General features: G+C 34.8%; 1 protein-coding gene across 1 annotated transcript in view; it reads right to left on the reverse strand.

Moving 5' to 3' along the window:
• The window catches only part of ZNF654 (zinc finger protein 654), a 100,617-nt gene that overhangs the window by 18,393 nt on the left and 60,576 nt on the right, over positions 1–21,648 (reverse strand). Inside the window, exon 3 of the mRNA XM_065876860.1 lies at positions 14,563–14,644. Within this exon, the coding sequence (XP_065732932.1) occupies positions 14,563–14,644 (82 nt within the window). The remainder of the gene's footprint in view (positions 1–14,562; positions 14,645–21,648) is intronic.

A 21,648-nucleotide genomic window follows, 5' to 3' on the forward strand; every position in this document is an offset into this window, starting at 1 on the left:
ATAGTCTTGGGATGAGAAATGACAGGCTGAAGGAATGAATCCAGGCTATAATATGAAGACTTTGCATTAGGTTTAAGATAAAGATACTATTGATAAGTTGGGCATTAACTGATAATTTGTCTATGCATTTTGGAGGACTTTTTTAAAAAAGATATTTGAAATGTTTTTAGAGAATCTGGTGTCTCAGACTTGTGATTAAAATACGAAATAGGTAACAAGTTTGTGAACAATGTTTAATATTTAGGAGAACTTGGTTTACTGAATTTATAAATTTATTAGATTTACAAGATTTAATCATTTGATTATGATGCTTTGATTCATTATATACTTTGCTAGGTATTTTTTTTAATGTTTCATGGAATTTAATTTGATAATTTAAAAAGATTAACTGAAGGCCTAGTGAAGGTATGGATAGATTTATTTTTTAATGCATAAATTGAGCTTAAGGCCTTAAGAAAAAGCTAGATATTGAAATTGGCAATGCTAAAAACTGGAATAAACTGAACATCAATCAAAATACAAGCAACTGTCAGAATTTCTTTCTGTGCTAAAAAAATCCCTCAGACATGAAAAACCTAGTAACAGTTATAAAGCGAAGCTTCAGGATAAAACCATATATATTTACAAATTTTATTTATCAGATGGATCATTAGGCTACATATTCAAAGTGGCAGTGAACACTTTGCTTTTATTAAATTGTCATGCTCTTTCATCGTTTCAACTTTCCAAAGTGATATCTATATGCCACTTTTCATTCATTGTTACAATACATGAAAGAGGTTTTGTTTTATAAGAGAACAAGGCAGTAGAAGGAATCAAGTTTCAAGATGAAGAATCATTCAAAGAAGCCAAAGGACCATTAAGTCAAAACATGAAAGTAAGTATCTTCTAAAAGTTACTTAGGGAATTCCCAAATTAAAATGAGCAAGCAAGCAAACAAAAACCCTATAACCAAATGGGCAAGTTACTTAACCTCTCTGCTCCTTCAGTTAACTCCTCTATAAAACGGATACTAAAAACACCCACTTCATAGGATTGTTGTGAGGATTAAATAATACACAGTACTGAAAAGTGCTTAGGACAATGCATAAGTACTTAATGTTAGCTATTTTTTTTCTATTTTTTAAGATTCTGAATAAATATTTTATTTTAGGACACCCAACTTCCTTAGCATAAAATTAATTTCTACATTTCCATGTGTCAGCATATTATAGCACTCATAAAAATATGGTCTAAAGTTATTGATCAGCCATGATTTTTTAACACATGGAACATAGTAATGATCTGTGGCAATGACTTCATGGTTAAAAATAATCATCGATTTCAAACCTCAAGGTAAACAAACTCCTAAATTACTCTAGACATACATATTGCTGCCCATACAAATTGAACTACCGTAAGCTGGCTTTTGGTCCAGTCAAAGCATAAGAAATAAGGTGAGCTGGATGCCAGCCCATGAATCACTGATTAGGCTTTAGCTCTGCTGCTGAGCTCTTGGACAATCTTTCTTTCTAGCTGTGTTAGGATAGGTGAGGCACCAATCATACAGCCATTAGTGCTGTGGGACCCAGAACTGGACTTGGGCCTAAAGTCAAGATATGGTGAAATAGGTCTATTGCTAATTTCTTAAACTTGGCTGAAAATAAGAAACACTTGGAGGTCCTGTTAAAAAATGATTCCCAGACCCCAATTCAAACCTACTGAATCAAGGTTTCTAGGAGAAAACCCTGATAATCTGTATATTTAACAATCCCTACCCCACAGTCAACTCTGGCATACTTTTTGATTGTATTGGGTTGGCCAAAAAGTTCCTTCGGTTTTAAAGTAAAAATAAGACAATTTTTTTATTTTCGCCAAGAACTTTATTTACCATTTTGTTCCACTACCTTCTGCCATTTTTCAGGCAACTTCATAATTCCATCTTGCCAAAACTTTTTATCTTTTTGAGCAAAGAACTGTTCCAGGTGCCTTTTATAGTCTTCCATGGAATTGAAATTTTTTCCATTAAGAGAATTTTGTAAAGACCGAAATAAATAGAAATCCGAAGGTGCAATGCCTGGTGAATACATCGGATGAATCAGAACTTCCCAGCCACTGTAACAGTTTTTGCCTGGTCATCAAAGAAACATGCAGTCTTGCATTAACCTGATGGAAGATTACGTGTTTCTGTTGACTTTCTGGATGCTTTCTGTCGAGTGCTGCTTTCAGTTGGTCTAACTGGTAGCAGTACTTGTTGGAATTAATCGTTTGGTTTTCCAGAAGGAGCTCATGATAGAAGACTCCCTTCCAATCCCACCATATACACAACATCACCTTCTTTGGGTGAAGACCGGCCTTTGGTTTGGTTGGTGCTGGTTCATTTCACTTGCCCCACAATCTCTTCCGTTCCACATTATTGTATAGTATCCACTTTTCATCACCCGTCACAATTTGTTTTAAAAACAGAACATTTTAATTACGTTTAAGTAGAGAATCGTATGTTGAAATACGGTCAAGAAGGGTTCTTTTGCTTAACTTATGTGGAACCCAAACATCAAAGCGATGAACATAACCAAGCTGGTGCAAATGATCTTCAACACTTGATTTGGATATTTTGAGTATGTCGGCTATCTCCCGCGTGGTATAACGTTGACTGTTTTCAATTAATGTCTCAATTTGATCGCTATCAACTTCAACTGGCCTACCTGACCACGGAGCATCATCCAGCGAGAAATTGCCAGCACAAAACTTCACAAACCACTTTTGACACATTTGATCAGTCACAGCACCTTCTCCATACACTGCACAATTTTTTTTTTCAAGTTTCAGTTGCATTTTTACCTCTCTTGAAATAATAAAGCATAATATGCCAAAAATGTTGCTTTTTTCTTCCATCTTCAATATTAAAATGGCTATACAGAAATTCACCAATTTTGATAAGTTTTTTTTTTTAACACACGATGATATGACAGCTGTCAGAATACAATCTAACAAAATTGTTCCAAATGAAGTTAAAGACAACTAAGCACTACTAGCTACTAGAGCTATCTTACAGAAAAAACTGAATGAACTTTTTGGCAAACCCAATCCCTCCTACATTTGGAGTGTACTTTCATAAATGTTTATACTGTAAATTATATACCTGTACTCCTACCAATCCTTCTATTAAAGATTAGTAAATTAGCTTAAATTCATCTTTCTAATATAAAAATTATAAATGAAAGTTTTGTTTTTTGTGTGCGTGCACTCGTTGAGTCAAGTGCATCATATTTTGGAGGCCACTTCTATGGGGAAATAACTCTGGATAGGAAATAGAGATGAAAGATTTCACTTTTGTCTACTTAAAAAGACACAGGATGAAAAAAAGTTTCTAAGTATCTTCTGGCTTATTTTTCCTTAAATAGTATCGTGGCTTTTTTGGATGATATTCAATTTAAAAGCCTCCCAAGCAAAAAGGGAACACTTAAATCACTACAGAATTTACAACTTATCTTTTCTAGAGTATATTCATATTGTGTTTTTTTAGAATGTTTACTTAATTAAATTTGGACCTGAGTATTAACCTCATCCTTTATTTACCCACTGCACTGTGCTAAATACAATTTCCTCCGAAACTTACATTCAATCTTGTGTTTTTGCCAAAGGCAGAGAGAAAACATAACTACCTCACTCTTCTTTTAGAATCCATTTAGTTCCAGAAGATGTTTCTTCCCTGCACCTGCTGCCTCTTTAGAGTTGGCCACCACAACATGTCTGTGAAGCTGCAGGCCAGTGTTCTGGCCATCGCACAAACTTGATCTGAACCCTTTCGCTTATCATAGGATAAAGGTTCTTAATGCCCCGACTTCATATTTGAGGACCTCTGGATTTACGTACCTACTCACTCACCTATTATTGCACATCATGACTCCTTTTCTCCAGCCTGGTCTCTTCCATGTCTCCCAAACTTATCTTGTCCTTTCTTGCCTATGCCTTTTCTCATATCATTCTCTTTCTCTTACAACTTTTGGTAAACCTATCTAAATCCTTTCTTAACTATTTTTCCACAGAGAAGCCTCCACTAGCCACCTCAATCCATAATAATTCTTTCTCCTGCAGTACTGAAAATCTGTACCACTCCACTCTTCTGGTACTCATAATATAGGAGGAAGGCCTTGCATTACTAATTAGGTGTTGCCATCTTACTTCCTAGGTAGTTAAAAGCTTCTTCAAACAGTCAGAAAAGGAAAGGTATATCAGAGAAGACCTATTTGCAGTAATAAATAACTTTTTAAATCAAAATAGGAATTTATAGAAATCTGTGTAAGTAGAAGCACTATGGAATATCTGTCTTATTTTGAATGAAATGCAGATTCCAGAAGAAAAGTATAAAATACCACATGTCAAATTCATTCATAAGCAAGCTACTGCAGCAAATCAAAGCAAAAATACAAAAGGTATTCAATGTGGTTAATTTATAAAAACAAAGCCTTAAAATACAGTAAAATCTTTATAATACTTTGAAATGAGAATGATCATGATATCTTTTATTATTATATTTTCATCGGTTATCTTATGGCAAAGCACTTTAAAAGTGGTAAAATTCAAAGATGTTATGCAGTTTTCATTTACAAAAAGACAGTTCTCACAAATTTGCTGTTCATTTCTGTGATAAGTTCCTAAGAAGTATTTACCTATGTTTTTGAAAACATAAACATTCTGAGTTTGCTCATATAAAGAGAATAGTATACAGTGAAAAAGTTACTGCTTTGTAAAAGAAAGTTCTTAAGGAGAAAATCATTTAAAATGGATGTTTGGATGTATTTACAGCATTACGTGATTGTTGTTGCCCAAAATCGGTATCACCTATAATGCTTGTATCTATGCCATTAAAAAACTTAAACTAGAATTTTCTGTTTAAAACAATCCTTCAATAAGAACCTTCTGTATAAAAATAAATAAATAAAATTCTAAAAAAAAAATTCTTCATTTGGAGCATTTAAATGAGTTATTTTGTTTAAAAAATGGTTGCTATTCAAGAAAACAATGATTGATTTCAAAAACAATAGAAATTCAGTAGTCAAATTGCAACAAAAAATTGCAAATTTGCAGAAAGTTGCAAAATTGCAAATTTTTTATTAAAAAAATTATAAATTTGGTGGAAGGCATTTAAAACTGAGTATATCAACATTTAGAAAAAAAAATTTTTTTCCATTTGGATCTACCAAAGGTATCTTTTTCACCTATGACAACTATTAAAACCAAGTATCAAAGCAAACTGAACTTAAAAAATCAGACTTTGAAGTACTATGTGAACTGTTAAAAATTTTTCAAAAATAAAAGCACATTCAGTCATACTGATGTCATTAAAGTCTCACACTGTTAAAATATTTTACTATGTATTTTTGTGTTTTATAATGTATTACAGTATTAGTGCACATACATAAATAACAAATATACATATATTGGGGATATGTGCTCAAACTTAAAAAAAAAATCTCCATGAGTATTATATCAGAAGTCTGGGGATTCTTGGTTTTAGGTGTTATTTGTTTTTATGTTTGTGTTTGGGATCAAATATAAAACTCATCTGCTTCTATTGATCCTAATGTCATGGCAGTTTTCTTCAACATCTCCTGATCTGCTTCTTCCTTGCCATTTCTATAATTTGAACTCTAGTTGATGCCTTCATCTGCTATCATTCAGGTAACCAAACTAAAGTTTCCTCTTCTTCCCTCTCCCGGATAAGGTGGTCTTGAAAAGGCTTTAAAATGTTAAGACCATGAAGCATTTAAGATGGTAGTATAAATAAAAACGTTTCTTTAAACCTATTCTTTTGACATATACATTATTGCAAACACATGGTTACATCATTTCATATAATAGATTAGGGAATACTGGAAAGAATGCTGGGTTGAGAACAGGATTTAGGCCCTTTTCCTGCTTCTATAAACCTCAACTCCACTGGAGCTTTATTTTCTGATCTATAAAATAAGGGATTATTGGATTAAATAATTTCTAAAGTGACTCTCAGTCTTAAAATTATAAAAATGCATTAATGCATATAAATTACACATATTTGATTTTTAAAAATAACTAGAATCACGTACTTAGTGAACTATTTAAGATACCTCTTTTGGGGCTTTTAAAAAAAACAAATATTTAAATATGAGTAACTGTCTCCTGTAATAAACCTGATTGCATTTTTATATTTAAAAAATTTTAGGTAGCAATGTAAATGTTACTTAAATTAGCAATCAGTTTTTTTCTGAAGCGGAAGCCAATCATAAATACAGTAAAACTATCAACTGAGAGTATAATCAAATTTCAAAATTAATTGGTGCTTGCCATGCTAATAAAAGCACAACCGTGCCCTACTATCAATATTTTTAAATAAGTAATGAGATATTATGGCCAACAGAGAAGTGCTATTGTTACATTCTAGCCTCTAAGATGGACCCTGAAGCAGAATTAAAGTATATGCAAGATTTATTTGAGCACAGTTTCCTACACAGAGAGCTAAATGTAAAATATGACTCAGCAGAAAGAGTACTGGAGTCAGTCAAGAGAACAGGTCACAATACGGGCTATGCTACAAATTGAACAAGTTACTTAAGCGTCAGTAAACATTGTTGAATGAATGAATTAATGAATCTCTCTGGTCTTTGGTTTCATCATTTATTAAAAAATTAGATTGGACTTAATATCCTCTACAGTTCTTTACAGCTAAATTTTCTATGAGCTAATATTTTATCTGGGAAAATATAAACTACTTCAAGCACTAATATGTTGATAATTCTAATTATTATGTATTAAAGACACTCTACAGAATCAGCTTTCAGTGAATAATGAGTGCCTCAGTGATCCCGATATGCTTTTAGAACTAATTTCAAAGTTAAGTCCTATCACTGACTTTAAAGGCAAGTATATGTCTGCTCCTGACAACACAGATTGCAAGATACTCAGGATATTAAGATCTTCATTTATGTTGGATACTATGGTGTGAATAACTATCAATGTTCATCTCTTTGAGATGACTGCTCTTCCATATGCCCAGGTATACCCGCCTTTCCTGAGATATGCAACGTACTGATGTTGACAGCCCTATCTTTTGGAGGCTTGCTCTTGGTCCCTTGAGCTTAACTATCTCAAGTTTATTTATTATATATTTTATGCTTGAAATAATTCTGGGTCTTTTATCTCTTCAAAGTGACTGTAGAACTTCAACAGTTGAACCAAAGTAAAGTGTTTCCTACTCAAACAGATTATTAAAAAAAAACACAGAGAAAGTGAAAACATTTCTGAGGCAGTGATATATAAGAATTATTAACCATGAGTACTAATTTCAAGATAAATGCCAGAGGAAAAATATCAAAGCTTTTACCCATTTCAACACAAGATTTATCTAAGGAATACAATCTTTGCAAAATGATTTCAGAATCTGAAACTTTAATTTTAACATCAATCCCTCTTACTCCCAGTGCTAAATATGTGGCACACTTGTCAAACATGTTTCTTTCATAGATAGTGAAATCTTTTCCCTTATACTTTTCTCACAATTAAACATACTTTAGTTTCTCTTTTTTCCTACACATCGTCAAAGTATAATCTACAAGTAAACATTTGATGGTTTCATCCCATGAATACATTTATTGATGTCTCCCCCATCTTATTGTACACAGTGGTAACCAATGGACCATGAAGTAAACAGCTTCAGACAATACACCTCATTGTTTCTTATTTTTTAAGAGTTCAGCAAGGATAATACATCTCTAAATAGAATTTTTTTTTAAGTAAGAAATGGCTAGACATCAGATGGAAATGTCTATGGACTTATTTATCCTTCCTTTGTACTGGCAAACATACCAGTCCCCCTTAGGGGACTTAGACTACTAAGTGTTGGAAACAAAGGGATGAAAGTTAGTCTTTGCCCACCAAATCTAATTATGTTGTAGTTGGAGAGACTATCAAACCACAGACAGAATATAGATTAGTGCTTTGTAACAGTGGAAAAACTTAGGTGGGGCAAGTCATATGCAATCAAGATGGAGTTGTGCAGAGACAGGAGAGCTTCTATTCAAGCAGAAAATATGGGAACACAATTTTGAAACTGCTTCTCACTTATGTCTTGTTCTTAAGCTGATATGGTTCTATTTAAAAACCTTTTAACCAGCAATACAAAGGTGGTTTTGAATACCAAGATGAGGAATTTTGGTATTCAAAAACGCCAAATTAAGTATTTGGGAAATTTCTTCCAAGTAGCCTAGGGAGGAGGGGACATGATCCCAGTTTTGAGAAGGTTTTAGTGGAATGTTAATAGTTCTAAACTTATTCCTATTAGCTACAAATAATAAAATCTGGGAGATGTGCTGGTCTTATGACCACGATGAATATATACTCTAACTTCTCAGGGGAGATCAACACTTGCCCCAGTGAAACAGGGTGGGCATAACGATCTATTGTGGCTGGTTCTTTTACTGCTAATTATTTTTTGCTCCTTTTTTTTTTTTTTTTGCTGTACGCGTCCCTCTCACCGTTGTGGCCTCTCCCGTTGCGGAGCACAGGCTCCGGACGTGCAGGCTCAGCGGCCATGGCTCACGGGCCCAGCCACTCCGCAGCATGTGGGATCTTCCCAGACCAGGGCATGAACCCATGCCCCCTGCATCGGCAGGCAGACTCTCAACCACTGCGCCACCAGGGAAGCCCCTATTTTTTGCTCCTTTAAAGATGCTATTGCAGTAAGATAGCCTTGGGCCTCTTCCTGTTTGGAAGTTTATGTCCTCTACCTCACCTCCTCCCACCTCCTTCCTCTACTCCCCCAAGGAAGGTCAAGCAGATTTAAAAATAGGGTGAAGTCCCAGGAAAAAAAGCTTAAGGAAGGCCAACTTCTAGTATAAACAAAAAAGATCTTTGTGATTTATACACTGACCCCAAAGGATGGGGATAGAGTTTTCTCTGAGATAAAGGTAGGCTCATTAAAACATTTGTAGAGCTCTAGCACTAACGCTTTTAATTACTGGTTGGCATTTTGTTGACTACTCCAGGGTCTCTGTTTTTTTTCCCCTAAATTAAAAAAGTGAACAAAAATCTTTATAACATCTATTTTTCTCTTGATTAATAAAAATTATACATGTTCTTGGATTAAAAAGAAACAAATTAGGAAGATACATATATAGACCCATGAAACTAAACATTATTGTGCATCATCAGTACTTGGATATTCCAAAGATATTTAAAACTCTTGCATCTAGAATGGAACTTATCTTCTTTCTATATCCTCCTCTTCCCGCTATGATCACTGCTCACTTAGTGAATAGCACTACCCTACGTGGTTACTTCAGCTTAGATGCCCAAGAATATACTTGATTCCTCCCTATCTTCCTTACCTCCATCCAATCAATAACATAATCTGAGATTTTAGTTCCTGATTACTGTGTGTGTGCTTTTATTTAAAACTTGTATTTTCTTTTGGGGGAATCATTTCTGATATTAATAGGATTTTCATAATAACGATATTAACAATAGTGTGCTAATTTTTACTTGTTTCTTCAGGTCAGTCCTATTTTTTTTCTGTAACAACTCTGTGTAAATTCTTTGTTTTGATCACTTCTAAATCAGCTGGCATACTTCTTTTATTTGTTTTCCTGATAAAAGATGTAGCTGGTTTGTTTTCCAAGTATTTGGACTATTTATTTCTGTTGCCCTCTCTCATAGACTATAGGGCCTGGCAGTTGTATTATTAAATAATATTTTTCCCTTTAAAAACTCCAGACATTATTTATTTATTCTGGCATTTGTTACAATGAAGAAGTTCACTGCAGACCTGATTTTATTCTTTCCTTTGTGAGAATCCTGTTTGTTTTATAGGAGTCCTGCATCTTTCTTTATCTTGAAAACTGAAATAAGATACAGCTGTATGTAATTATGGATTGAAAATTAATTTTTAAAAATTATTTCCTTCACTGATTTGGATTTTCCTGGAGCTAATCTGCTGTTGATCGCCTTCACTACACTTTTAGTTTAGTAGTTTCATCTCCATACAATATTTTACTTCCATACATTCCTGAGGTTGTCCCTTCTTTACAATTTCACTTCCAGTTTCATGGAAGATACCATAGACTCAACCACAGCAAGAACATAACTGATCCTTGTTTTAAAAACTGTCTTATCTTACCATGTAACTGATGGTAACTGGTGTTAGTCTCTTTATTCATCTTTACCTAGAGTATTTAGAACAGAGAGATCTTTTACTAATGGGTAAACAAGTTTCTGTCAAATCCTTCAAGCCCAAACAGAGAAGGTAAAAGTTTATAAGTTTGATTTGTTAGATGAATGGCCCATGAGGCAGTAAATTATGAGGAAGCTACAGTGGGAAACAAAACTTTACAAAACTTTCTGACCTCTGGGTATTGGGGCAGGCTGCATTTAGTTTGGGTCATACAGTCATTCTCTCAGTGGAAGGAACGCTCTCATGCAGAGCCATACATCCCATTTTTAATGTAGGTATAACACGATTCCTGTTCTGTTGGTTCTGTTGCACACCTAGTGCATTTTGAAGAAGCACCAACAAGAATGAGATTGGTCACATACCAAATGCCCCACCACCTGCTACTTCCTCCAGCCCCTATTGTTACAAGCTTGTAGGGGGAGTGGCGTATTACTGGATAGCACTGGAAGGTCTCTCTTTTATCTCTCTCTCTCATTTCCCTATTTAATCACATTCAGTTAATTGACTGTTAATAAGTCCTCATCCTAATTAACAGAATTTACAAGGAAGTTTTTCCAAATTTTATATTATTTTTGTCATTTCATTAAGAATCTAAAATATTTAATTAAATTAATGGATTTTGGAGTGTATGAATTCAATCACAAGCCTATGGAAAGCTCACCAATGAACAGATTAAAAATAATAATGAGGTAGGGGCATCATATAAGAAATGTGTCATCTTCTTGTGTTGAGGTAAAGAAAACTTACTGGAAGCCAAGTGCCAAGTAAGCAAGGGTCTTAGAAGCCAGCATAGATCTTGCTCAACTTACAATGGGGTTAAGTCCCAATAAACCACCGTAAGTTGAAAATATAAGTCAAAAATGCATTTAATACACCTAACCTCCCAAACATCATAGCTTAGCCACGCCTACCTTAAAAATGCTCAGAACACTTACATTACAGTTGGGCAACGTCATCTACCACAAAGCCTATTTTATAATAAAATGTTGAACATCTCATGTAATTTATTGATTATACTGAAAACGAAACAGAATGGTTGTCTGGGTACAGAATGGTTGTAAGTGTATTGGTTGTTTACTCTTGTGATGGCATGGCTAACTGGGAGCTACGGGGAGCTGCTGCTTGCTGCAGCTGCCCAGCATATGAGACAGTATCATATAGCATATCACTAGCCTGGGAAAAGATCAGAATTTGAAGTACAGTTTCTACTGAATGGTATGCTTTCACACCATTGTAGAGTTGAAAAATTGTAAGTTGAACCATCGTTAAGTTGGGGACTATCTGTATATGGAACATCTGGTTCTAAGAATGAAGTTTCCTCTTGGAATAAAGCAGAGGAAAAATATAGTCAGTGGATAAGAAAAATTAATAATTTCTACTTGAACAACTCAAGGTTTAGGAAATCTGAAATTCATGGAGAACAGAATAAGCTTAAGAGGTAGGTTTTGGTCTCACTGTGAAAAACAGAAATCCGAACAGTATGACTTCAGAGTTCACACATTTCACCAGACAGGTTACAGGCCTGCCTTAGGCCTTAAGCCTGATCATTTTTCTAAGAACCACGCCAAACCGATGAATCTATATACAGCAAGTACGATCATTATCCCCATTTTACAAATGATAAAACTGACACAGAAATTATGTAACTTGCCCAAGATGACAGAGTGGCAAGCTGGGATACTCACAGTTGGAAAATGGGAGGGGAGTAGGTGGGGGAACAGATGAGCGATTAACTCAAACCCAGCAAAGAATGTTAAACCCTTGCTAACCCAAAGCGTGATCAGGGAACGGCACCATCAGCATCACCTCAGAGCGGGTTAGAGATGCAGACTCTCAGGCCTCACCCCAGAACTACTGAGCCATAACTTGGACTTTAACAAGATCCCCAGGTGATCTTTATGTACATTAAAGTATGAGCAGCGCTGTGTTTGTCCTACTTCTTGTAGAGGAGAAAGAGCATGATCTTAAGCTGTATGAAAGATGGATAGAAATGTACCACTTGGGAACTAGGGCTTGCACTAGTAGAAAGTATTAAAAAATTCAAAAGGTGACATTGGGATTGTCACTGGGTTATCAAAGGTCAGTCAAAAGCCTGGAGAATTCACAAAACTTAGCAAATGTGAGGTTTTAGAAGAGTATACATGATGGACTACGTGTTGGCCTTTCCTGGGTCGCTTAGGGCACATGTCTGGCAAGCACCAGCAGCAAAGCACCAGCAGCAGCAGTTCAGTTAGAAAATGGAAGACTATTCTCCAGATAAAGCTAAGATGGGAAGAGAAGGTGAAATCTCTCCAAGGAGGCAGGAGTTAGAGGCCCAAGAAAATTCAGAGTAGGAAGAAGCAACAGCAACAAAAGTAGTGGAAATGCAGAGATTAAAAACAAACAGGAGAAGGGGCGGGCTTTAGAATTTGAGTAGGAGATAGAAAACAATACAAAACCATGAACTTTCCCTTGAGGGATTAATTATTTTGATAACTGAATGGAAACCCCGTTCACAAGAAAAAAAGAAAACGGATATATCCCTTCACAAATGCTATGATTTCACACATTTAAAACAGAAGTCAAGTATTGTCTCTCTACTCTAAAAACACTTCAGTAGTTCCCACTAAAGTCATGTCACTTTCTGAAATACTCTTACTTTACAAAGGTTTGACTTCTTGTCTTTGTGTCTCTACACCAGAATTCAACTGCACAATAGCAGGGGTTCTTTTGCTTTTGCTTATTTTGGTTTTTCCAGAGCTTAGCGCCTAGCACACGACGGGGACTAAATAAATATTTGCTGAAGTAAAAGTTCAAGAATAGATTGCCAAGAACACAAGTGTCAAAGGAAAAATGGAATGGAAAATTAAGAAGTTTTAAATACTTGAATATAGACTCTAATTAGAATGCAGGCTCCATGAGAACAGGTATTTTTACCACTTGAGGAATGTAAGGATGGATAAAGTAGAAAGTTCAATATAATGTACCTAATTTCACTGATTCTAAGATACATTTTTTCATATTTTTATAACTCTGAAATCAGATTATGTTTTACATTCAATGCTATCTTTGAATCCACGTCAGCCTGGTAATGGTCATGATGTAGTTGTCATTCCGCATGCACGGACATTCAGAGACAACATGAAAACTTGCAAAAGGGTATATTGGTGACGCAGAATAAAATCCAGGAGACTAGCAGAGCACTCTCTTAACTCTTGGATATCAGATGGTATAGGAAGGGTATAGGGTAATTAATCTAATTTAACACTACCCCTGAAGCAGGAGTCAAAAGTTGATTAAACAGAACTTATTATAAAGCCAGCTTAAGCTTTTAAAAGCCCAGTACCAATGACTTTGAGTTCTTTTATTAATTATTTTAGGAAATGCTGCATCACCAACACTTTTGATGCCACTGAAGACAAAATGGTGTAGAAAAATAGACACTGATGACTGGAAAGGAAAAGCAATTCTAGAGTAAGCTTCTGAATGTGAAGAAGTTTTAGATATACCTTAGCCAATTAAGTCTGCTTATAGTTTTCCTATTTTATGTATGTACCAGAGTGATCATTCATAAAAATCTGTTTTAATTCAGTCTAAAAGTTCTTTAAATAAACATGAAATAAAAATTCTAGGTGAGAGAAAGCACTGCATGACTTTTCTGTTACTCTGATGACTTCCTTCCTCAAGGTAGATTGCAATACGTTGTCTGAACAACTATACCTCTAGGGGGAGCTCAAAGTACATCTTTCTTTATTCCACCCCAAAAAAGGGCAATGAGACTGCCAAGAACCCATCAGTGAGCCACGGTACTATGTATTGCTTCCCAACAAAATGGTAAAAACATCAAATGTTCTTTTATCTACAGGTGAGGTCTTAGATCTTTTGTCATTCTCTTCTGGATTTACTCTTCACTCATGGAGCATGTGCAAAAAAAAAAAAAAAAAAAAAAAAATCTGTCTCCTATTTTGGGAAGGCTATTAAGAAAACAGATGACAAAATCAGGAGACAACCAAAGGAAAAAGTGGCATGGGACAAACAGCCTGCTTCTAGTCTAGGCAAAAAGAGTCCTTTTTCCAGGCTGAGTTCTACATGGGGCTTTGGAACAAAAGCCTTTAGCAATAAAAAGCAAGTATATGTCCAAGATGCGCTTGGGAATCTATAAGGGTGGTGGCAGCACGCTCTAGTCTAGCAAATGTAGAATTAGAATCCTCTGTATGAATTGCTTAGAAGTACAGCTAAAGATTAATTTTAAGAACTTTCTTTTTTGCCAACATAACAGAATCTTAAGCATTGCCACCTTAGTAAATATAAAAGCTTATAATCAATATACTATTTTTAGGTGGGGAATAAAGGCCTGTTTTAAATGTAGACAAAATGTAAGTAGTAAACTGTTTTACCTGGAATGATCCAAGAATATCCTTTAAGGGCTCTTCATAAAACTCATCTCTTCCAAAGAACAGCAGCAACTCAAAGAAACTCCTAGAAAGAATAAGTGAATGATAACTTTCATTGCTTCTCTGAATTTTTGCCCCAATTTAAAAGTCTCAAGAGATACCAGTTACATAATATCAGATATTTAGTTTTAAAATAGTTGGCTTTGAAAAATTATATTGATCATTTAGGATTCATGTTATGTTTTCAGTAAAATTATAATAAAAAGAAATACACTGAAATTCTATACCTATAGAATGAACAATTACATTACTTATGTCTACCAGTGTTCACAGTGGGGAAAAAAAATGCAATGGTATACCAGGTGGCAAAAATGTGGCTATACATATAACAATGATTCAAAATGGGCACATAGTCCAGCTTCACCCCAATACAATGGACCCCAGAGAAAACTCAAAATCTGATTGTTTTTCAAAGAAATACAAAGGGTGGTAAAATTGACCCAAAAATATAAGAGGCACAATGAAAAGTCTCAGCCAACATGTATATTACAGCAATATCACCAATTTTATACCTAATACATGACACATGGTCCTCAAATCCTAGGCTTACCTTGATTATCCCATTTATGATAAGTTGTCCAAACTCTGTGGTTCCTCCTTTTTAAATAAATTATTTGGAAAATACTGTTACTAAGTACTTTATGTGCCTTTAACAATTCATGAGTTCACACAGGCAGAAATATAACTTATTTCCTAATCATGAGCATGGAAAACTATTAAAAATTATTTGATATTATTTAGTAATCCTAAAGTATCACAATGACGAATCCCTGAAAAATTTTAAATTTTATTAACCTAGAAGACTCAACTAGGAATACCTGAAGTTGTATTTTTTTAAACACTTTTGGCGCCTTTTTTTGAGGCATAATTGACACACAACAATATATTGGTGTCAGCTGTACAACATAATGATTCAACATTTGTATATATTGTGAAATGATCACAGTAAGTCTAGTTAACATCCATCACCATACATAGTTGCAATTTTTTTCTTGTGATGAGAACTTTTAAGATTTATTCTCTTAGCAATTTTCAAATACGCAACATAGTATTATTAACTATAGTCACCATGCTGTGTATTATTAATACATCTCCATGATTTATTTATTTTATAACTGGAAGTCTGTACCTTTTGTCTCGCTTCGTGCATTCTGCCTACTCCCCACCCCCCACCTCTGGCAACCACTAATCTGCTCTCTGTATCTATGAGCTTGGTATTTTGGGGGTTCTTGGGGTTTTTTTGTTTTAAAATTCAACATATAGGTGAGCTCATACAGTATTTGTCTTTATATGACTTATTTCACTTAGCATAATGCCCTTAAGGTTCATCCACGCTGTCACAAATGGCAATACTGCATTTTTTAATGGCTAAATAATGTTTGATTGTGTATATATACCACATCTTCTTTATCCACTAATCCACTGATGGACACACTTAGGTTGTTTCCACATCTCAGCTCTTGTAAATAATGCTGCAATAAACATGGGGTGCATATGTCTTTTTGAGTTAGTGTTTTCATTTTCTTTGGATAAATACTGAAGTGGAATTGCTGGATCATATGATAGCTCCAATTTTAATTTTTTGAGGAACCTCCAGACTGTCTGCACCAATTTACATTCCCACTAACAGTGTACAAAGGTTCCCTTTTCTCTGCATCCGTGCCAACATGTGTTATTTCTTGTCTTTTTACTTTTTGCCTTTAATAAAGCAAATCACTAATAAAGACAACTTTTTAAATACAAATGCAAATGTAGAATATAACTGAGAATTTTAAAATTATATAAAAGACCTAGGTATTACACAATAATTACAAAGACCCTTCTAAATACAGTATAGTAACCATACTCCATAAACTGATATATTTATAAATTTGACTACTTAAAATTTTTAAATGTCAACAGAACAAAACCACATAAAAGCAGTCAAAAGCAAAATAATACACTGAGAATCTTTGCTGATTTCCTTAATTAAAAAGCTTATATAAGTAATTTTTGTTTTAAAAAAAACCAGTTAACAACCTAGTAGAAAACTGGGAGAGAAGACCACAGAAAAGAAACGCAAGTGGATTTTTTTTCAAATATAAAAAGATTCTCTACTATAATTAAATAAGTGAAATTATAAAGATGAAATGTCATCTCTCCTATCTTATTTACAAAAATAAAAATGTTGATATATCCCATGATGGCTCTGAAGTACAGAAATAGGCTCTGCTATCTAGTTGGAGGGATGATAAGTGGTACTACTTTTTTTTTTTTTTTTTTTTTTTTTTTGCGGTACGCGGGCCTCTCACTGTTGCGGCCTCTCCCGTTGCGGAGCACAGGCTCTGGACGCGCAGGCTCAGCGGCCATGGCTCACGGGCCCAGCCGCTCCGCGGCATGTGGGATCTTCCCTGACCGGGGCACGAACCCGTGTCCCCTGCATCGGCAGGCGGACTCTCAACCACTGCGCCACCAGGGAAGCCCAAGTGGTACTACTTTTAAAGGCAACATAGTAATAGTCAACAAAATCTTAAACGCACACATACCATTAGACTTACCATTTCCATTTATAAGAATTTAATCCTCCAAATAATACACACATAAGTTCAAAGACACACATATATATAGATATACATCCACAGATGGTTTGTAGCAGTAAAACAATGGAAACATACTAAATGTCTACCACAAGGGACTGGTTAAATTATAATATACCCATGAAGTGAAATATAATACAAATATTAATGAGAATATTATTGAGAATATATTTACATCTATATGAATAGATAAGGGGAAAATTCCAGCATATATTGTTAAACAAAGATGGAGAAATCTATTCATTACATTATCACTGGTGTAAAGGAAGGGAGAGAGTAGAAGGCACATGTACACCAATGCATATTGCCAGACTACTAGAGGGATATGCAACAAACTGGTAAAAACAGTTGCCTTTACATAGGGGAAAAAGAAACTAGGGGTCAGGGATGAAAAGGAGAATTATTTTTCATTATCAACCATTATGTATTTATTTTACCATCAATAAGTAAGTATAAAAGAGCACCATCAATGTACTTCTGGAATCTTCTCTATCCCTATTAATAAAGCATTAATTCACATCTATCTCATCTTTAAACTTCTAATAGACCCTATCTCCTGTCTTGCTATTCCACACTTACCTAAAATCCATGTTCAACATGGCTGCCATTGTTATCTTCCTAAAACACAGAATGATCTACTTACAGACTTAACACTTGGCTGTGTAGATTTTACCATCTAAAGCAAAGACCTTCAGCTGACACATTTGTTTATATACATCAAATATTTTTAAAAAATATTTTAGTTTCCAATATTTAAAAACTGTGGTATTTCAGATTAAATGTAGATTTCTCTGAGCTCTTGATAAAGAGGAATCCCTGTAACACAGGGCTTGCATCTCTCCATAGCAAAATAAGCTGAGCAGCTACTGCCTTTAGTCAGGGCATGGACCTCTCTTCCAATTTGCCAGTCTCCATCCATCTCCCACTTCCCCAGCACACTGCCTACTTGACTTATTTATTACTTATATTCCCATTCTATTTTATTTAGGTATTTGAGATCACTGATGAAGAGGAGGAAATTCAGATTCCTTATTTTGACATAAGAACCTTTATGTCTGATCCAAAACTACTTTTACACACAGATATTACCAAATTCCATGCTCAAATTGCATCAAACTTTCCTACATAGCCTAAAACTCCTGTGTGCTTAAAGGTGTTTAGATCTGTTGCTTCCTCAAGACCTATTTATACGATTCCACCTAGGAACTTAGCCTAAAAACTCCCTTGCTTCTCTCCAGACTAATACATAGGTGATTCTTCTGTACTATCATAGTACTGTACTTTGCATGTATCACTATTATAACATGTTGAAACAAGGAAGTGTTAACTTTGTACTAGGTAGAATGGGGTAGAAATTGCATCATTACATTGAGTAGATAGTACTGACTGGTAGACCACTTAATTCTATTGAAGGAGGAAGAGATACAAAGGTTTTTAGTAGAAATAAAATATGCTATGGCAGTAAATTTAGAGATGAATGTGCAGATTAATATGACCTTGTAGATAATCTAAATATGCAGAATTATGTCTGTATTATGTGAACATGAAAGGGGAGCCAACATTACAAGAGATCTGTATATGCCTCACTATCAGCTACCTCAATAACAAGGCCCAAGTCCATTATAATGACATTAAAATGAGAAAAACTATATGCAAAATAAGTAGAGTAAATAATGATAAAACAATATGGTCTAGCTAACTCTGCCTGAGGGTAAGATTCAGGAAAGTCAACAAGTATTTACATAGTAGTGAAATCACTAAGGGAAAAACCTAGAGTATATGTAGAAGTAGAAACTTCCTGTCTCAGACCTGTTGAATTTCCTATTGCCTAGTGTAAAGGATCAACTAAATGTTTACAGATCAAATTGTCTAGCCCTCAAGGAGGCAAACTCTACAAGATGCAGGGTAAATGAGTCCACAATAGAACAAGGTAGGACTCCAAAATATATATAGCAGTCTAGAGCAGGAAGGCCTGTTGTTGTATAATACATGAGATAAGAATAGTTAGCCATATTTAAACTGTTAAAAAACAAAGACGGGCTTTCCTGGTGGCGCAGTGGTTGAGAGTCCGTCTGCTGATGCAGGGGACACGGGTTCGTGCCCCGGTCCAGGAAGATCCCACATGCCGTGGAGCGGCTAGGCCCGTGAGCCATGGCCGCTGAGCCTGTGCATCCGGAGCCTGTGCTCCACAACGGGACAGGCCACAACAGTGAGAGGCCCACGTACGACAAAAAAAAAAAAAAAAAAGACAAAAACAAACAACCCCCCCCCAAAACAAAACAAAAAACCCAAGAGAATAATATTTCCTAACAGGTAAAAATTACATGAAATTTAAATATTACTGTCAATAAGTACATTATTATTCAAACAGAACCACACCCATATATTTACATATTGACTATGGTTGCTTTCATACTAGATAATGGAACTGAGTAGTGGCCACAGAGACCTTATGAGTTAAGCCTAAAAATACTTGCTATCTGGCCCTTTACTCACCCATGGTCTACAGCCACACTGGGTTTCAATCTCAGCACCACCATTTCCTTGATATGTGACCCTGGGCAAGTCACTTAATATCTCTGTGCCTCGGTTTCTTTATTTATAAAACAGGAACAATAACTGTAGCTACCTCTTGTAAAGCACTTAAAACAATCCCTGGGGGTGCTATAGGTGCATGCTAATAATAATATAGTATTACTACTTCTATTATTAACATTGCCATCAAAGTTTCCTTCAACAATCTAAGAAGAAACCTGAGGTCTTCACAGATTTGTTCTTCTCAGCTCTGCACATGTCAATTTTGTTGATATGTAAGACACCAATTTTTCCTCACTTAAATTATGAAGATTTTTTTAAGATATCTAACTAAATTCATCAAAATGTTTCTTTCCAAAAATTTATTATTGTATAATGTTATATTGGTTTTTAATGTTGAATGTTTCAATAGTGTTTAATGTTTGTGTAATAAAATATTTAGTATAATGCTTAATATGTCATAGTCTGTACATTAACCAATTATAATTAATATTAGTCCAAATTATGGGTTACCTACAGTTCATTCACCTAAATTGAAATAATTACTCAAAATAGAAATACCTAGGTAAAATGATTTATATAAAAACATAAATTATTTGCAGTGGGACAAGTATATTATAGATGGCATGCCCTTTGAATTTAAAAAAGTATACCTTTTACCATCATTTTTATTTGACTTTCATCAATCAGTATATTCCTATTAGCTATGTAAGTTTAAATAACTAGAATATCACTAAAGTCTCCATTTATGAAACAAACTATATTCTATCCTTGGGTTGCTTGGAATTCAGACAATATATTACAAGTGTTTACCAGACTTCACATATATTACAAGTGGTAATAAGGCGCCAGACTTCTTAAAGTACAAAGGCACACATAAATAGATTGGTAATTATGACCAGAATTACTTTTCTTTTTTGGGTCTCTGAAGCAGATAAGTAATTTTCACACTAAAATATAAGAATGTGGATTTGTGCATTTATCTGCCATAGGAAAATTCCACTAAATTATGATGCTTAACTATCCAAATACAAGAAATCCACTTACTAATTTAAGCCAAAGAAAATTAGGTCTGTTCTACATGAATTAAATAAGAATAGAATAAAATGTTATTGCCCACACTTTAAACACTCATTTTTAACAATTTCTTCTACACTTACTAACTCTAAATCTTTGATCATATAGATGTTTCAACTCAGCAGTACTTAATCTTTTTTTTTTTTTTCCTTTGGCCACGCCCGTGCAGCATGTGGGACCTTAGTTCCCTGACTAGAGAACGAACCTGCACCTGCTGTAGTGGAAGTGTGGAGTCTTAACCACTGGACCACCAGGCAAGTCCCAGCATTACTTAATATTAACAAAGAGCATTTACTTTGTCATACTCAAGCATTCCAATGCATTTATCTTCAAAATACTTTCTTCAGTAATGTCTTTAGTGAGGAAAGAAGAGGTTCATAGTTTTTTTTTTCAACTATATACTGATAAACTGTATCAGTATAAAACATTATTTTCTCTAAAGTATGACAGACTAGTACCCTTAGCGATTCACCATCAGAAAACAAGTAAAATGCTGGATAAAACAGCTGGCTTTTGCCTTGACTAAAACTTCAAACAGCTATGCCAATATGCTCCTCCCACCAACTTCACCACATTTCTAAGACTGTTAAGGAAAACTGTCTGGTTGCACTTTGAACTACCCTGGAAAAGAAAAAAAAAAAAAAATCTAGTTTTAAAATCCTCTCATATAGGTTGTCACCTGAATTCATATTGCGTACATGGTCCAAAAATTCTCAAGCCAAGAATTTAGCTAAGATTGGTCCTGGACTAGTAATATCTCCAGGTCCCTGCCAGAAACAAATGTAGATCCTTTCTGAATATCCACTTCAAATTCAGGCCTCAATTTCTGCAAATAAATTTA

This window comes from Phocoena phocoena, chromosome 4 (genome assembly GCF_963924675.1).
Source record: "Phocoena phocoena chromosome 4, mPhoPho1.1, whole genome shotgun sequence".
NCBI classification, from domain to species: Eukaryota; Metazoa; Chordata; class Mammalia; order Artiodactyla; family Phocoenidae; genus Phocoena; species Phocoena phocoena.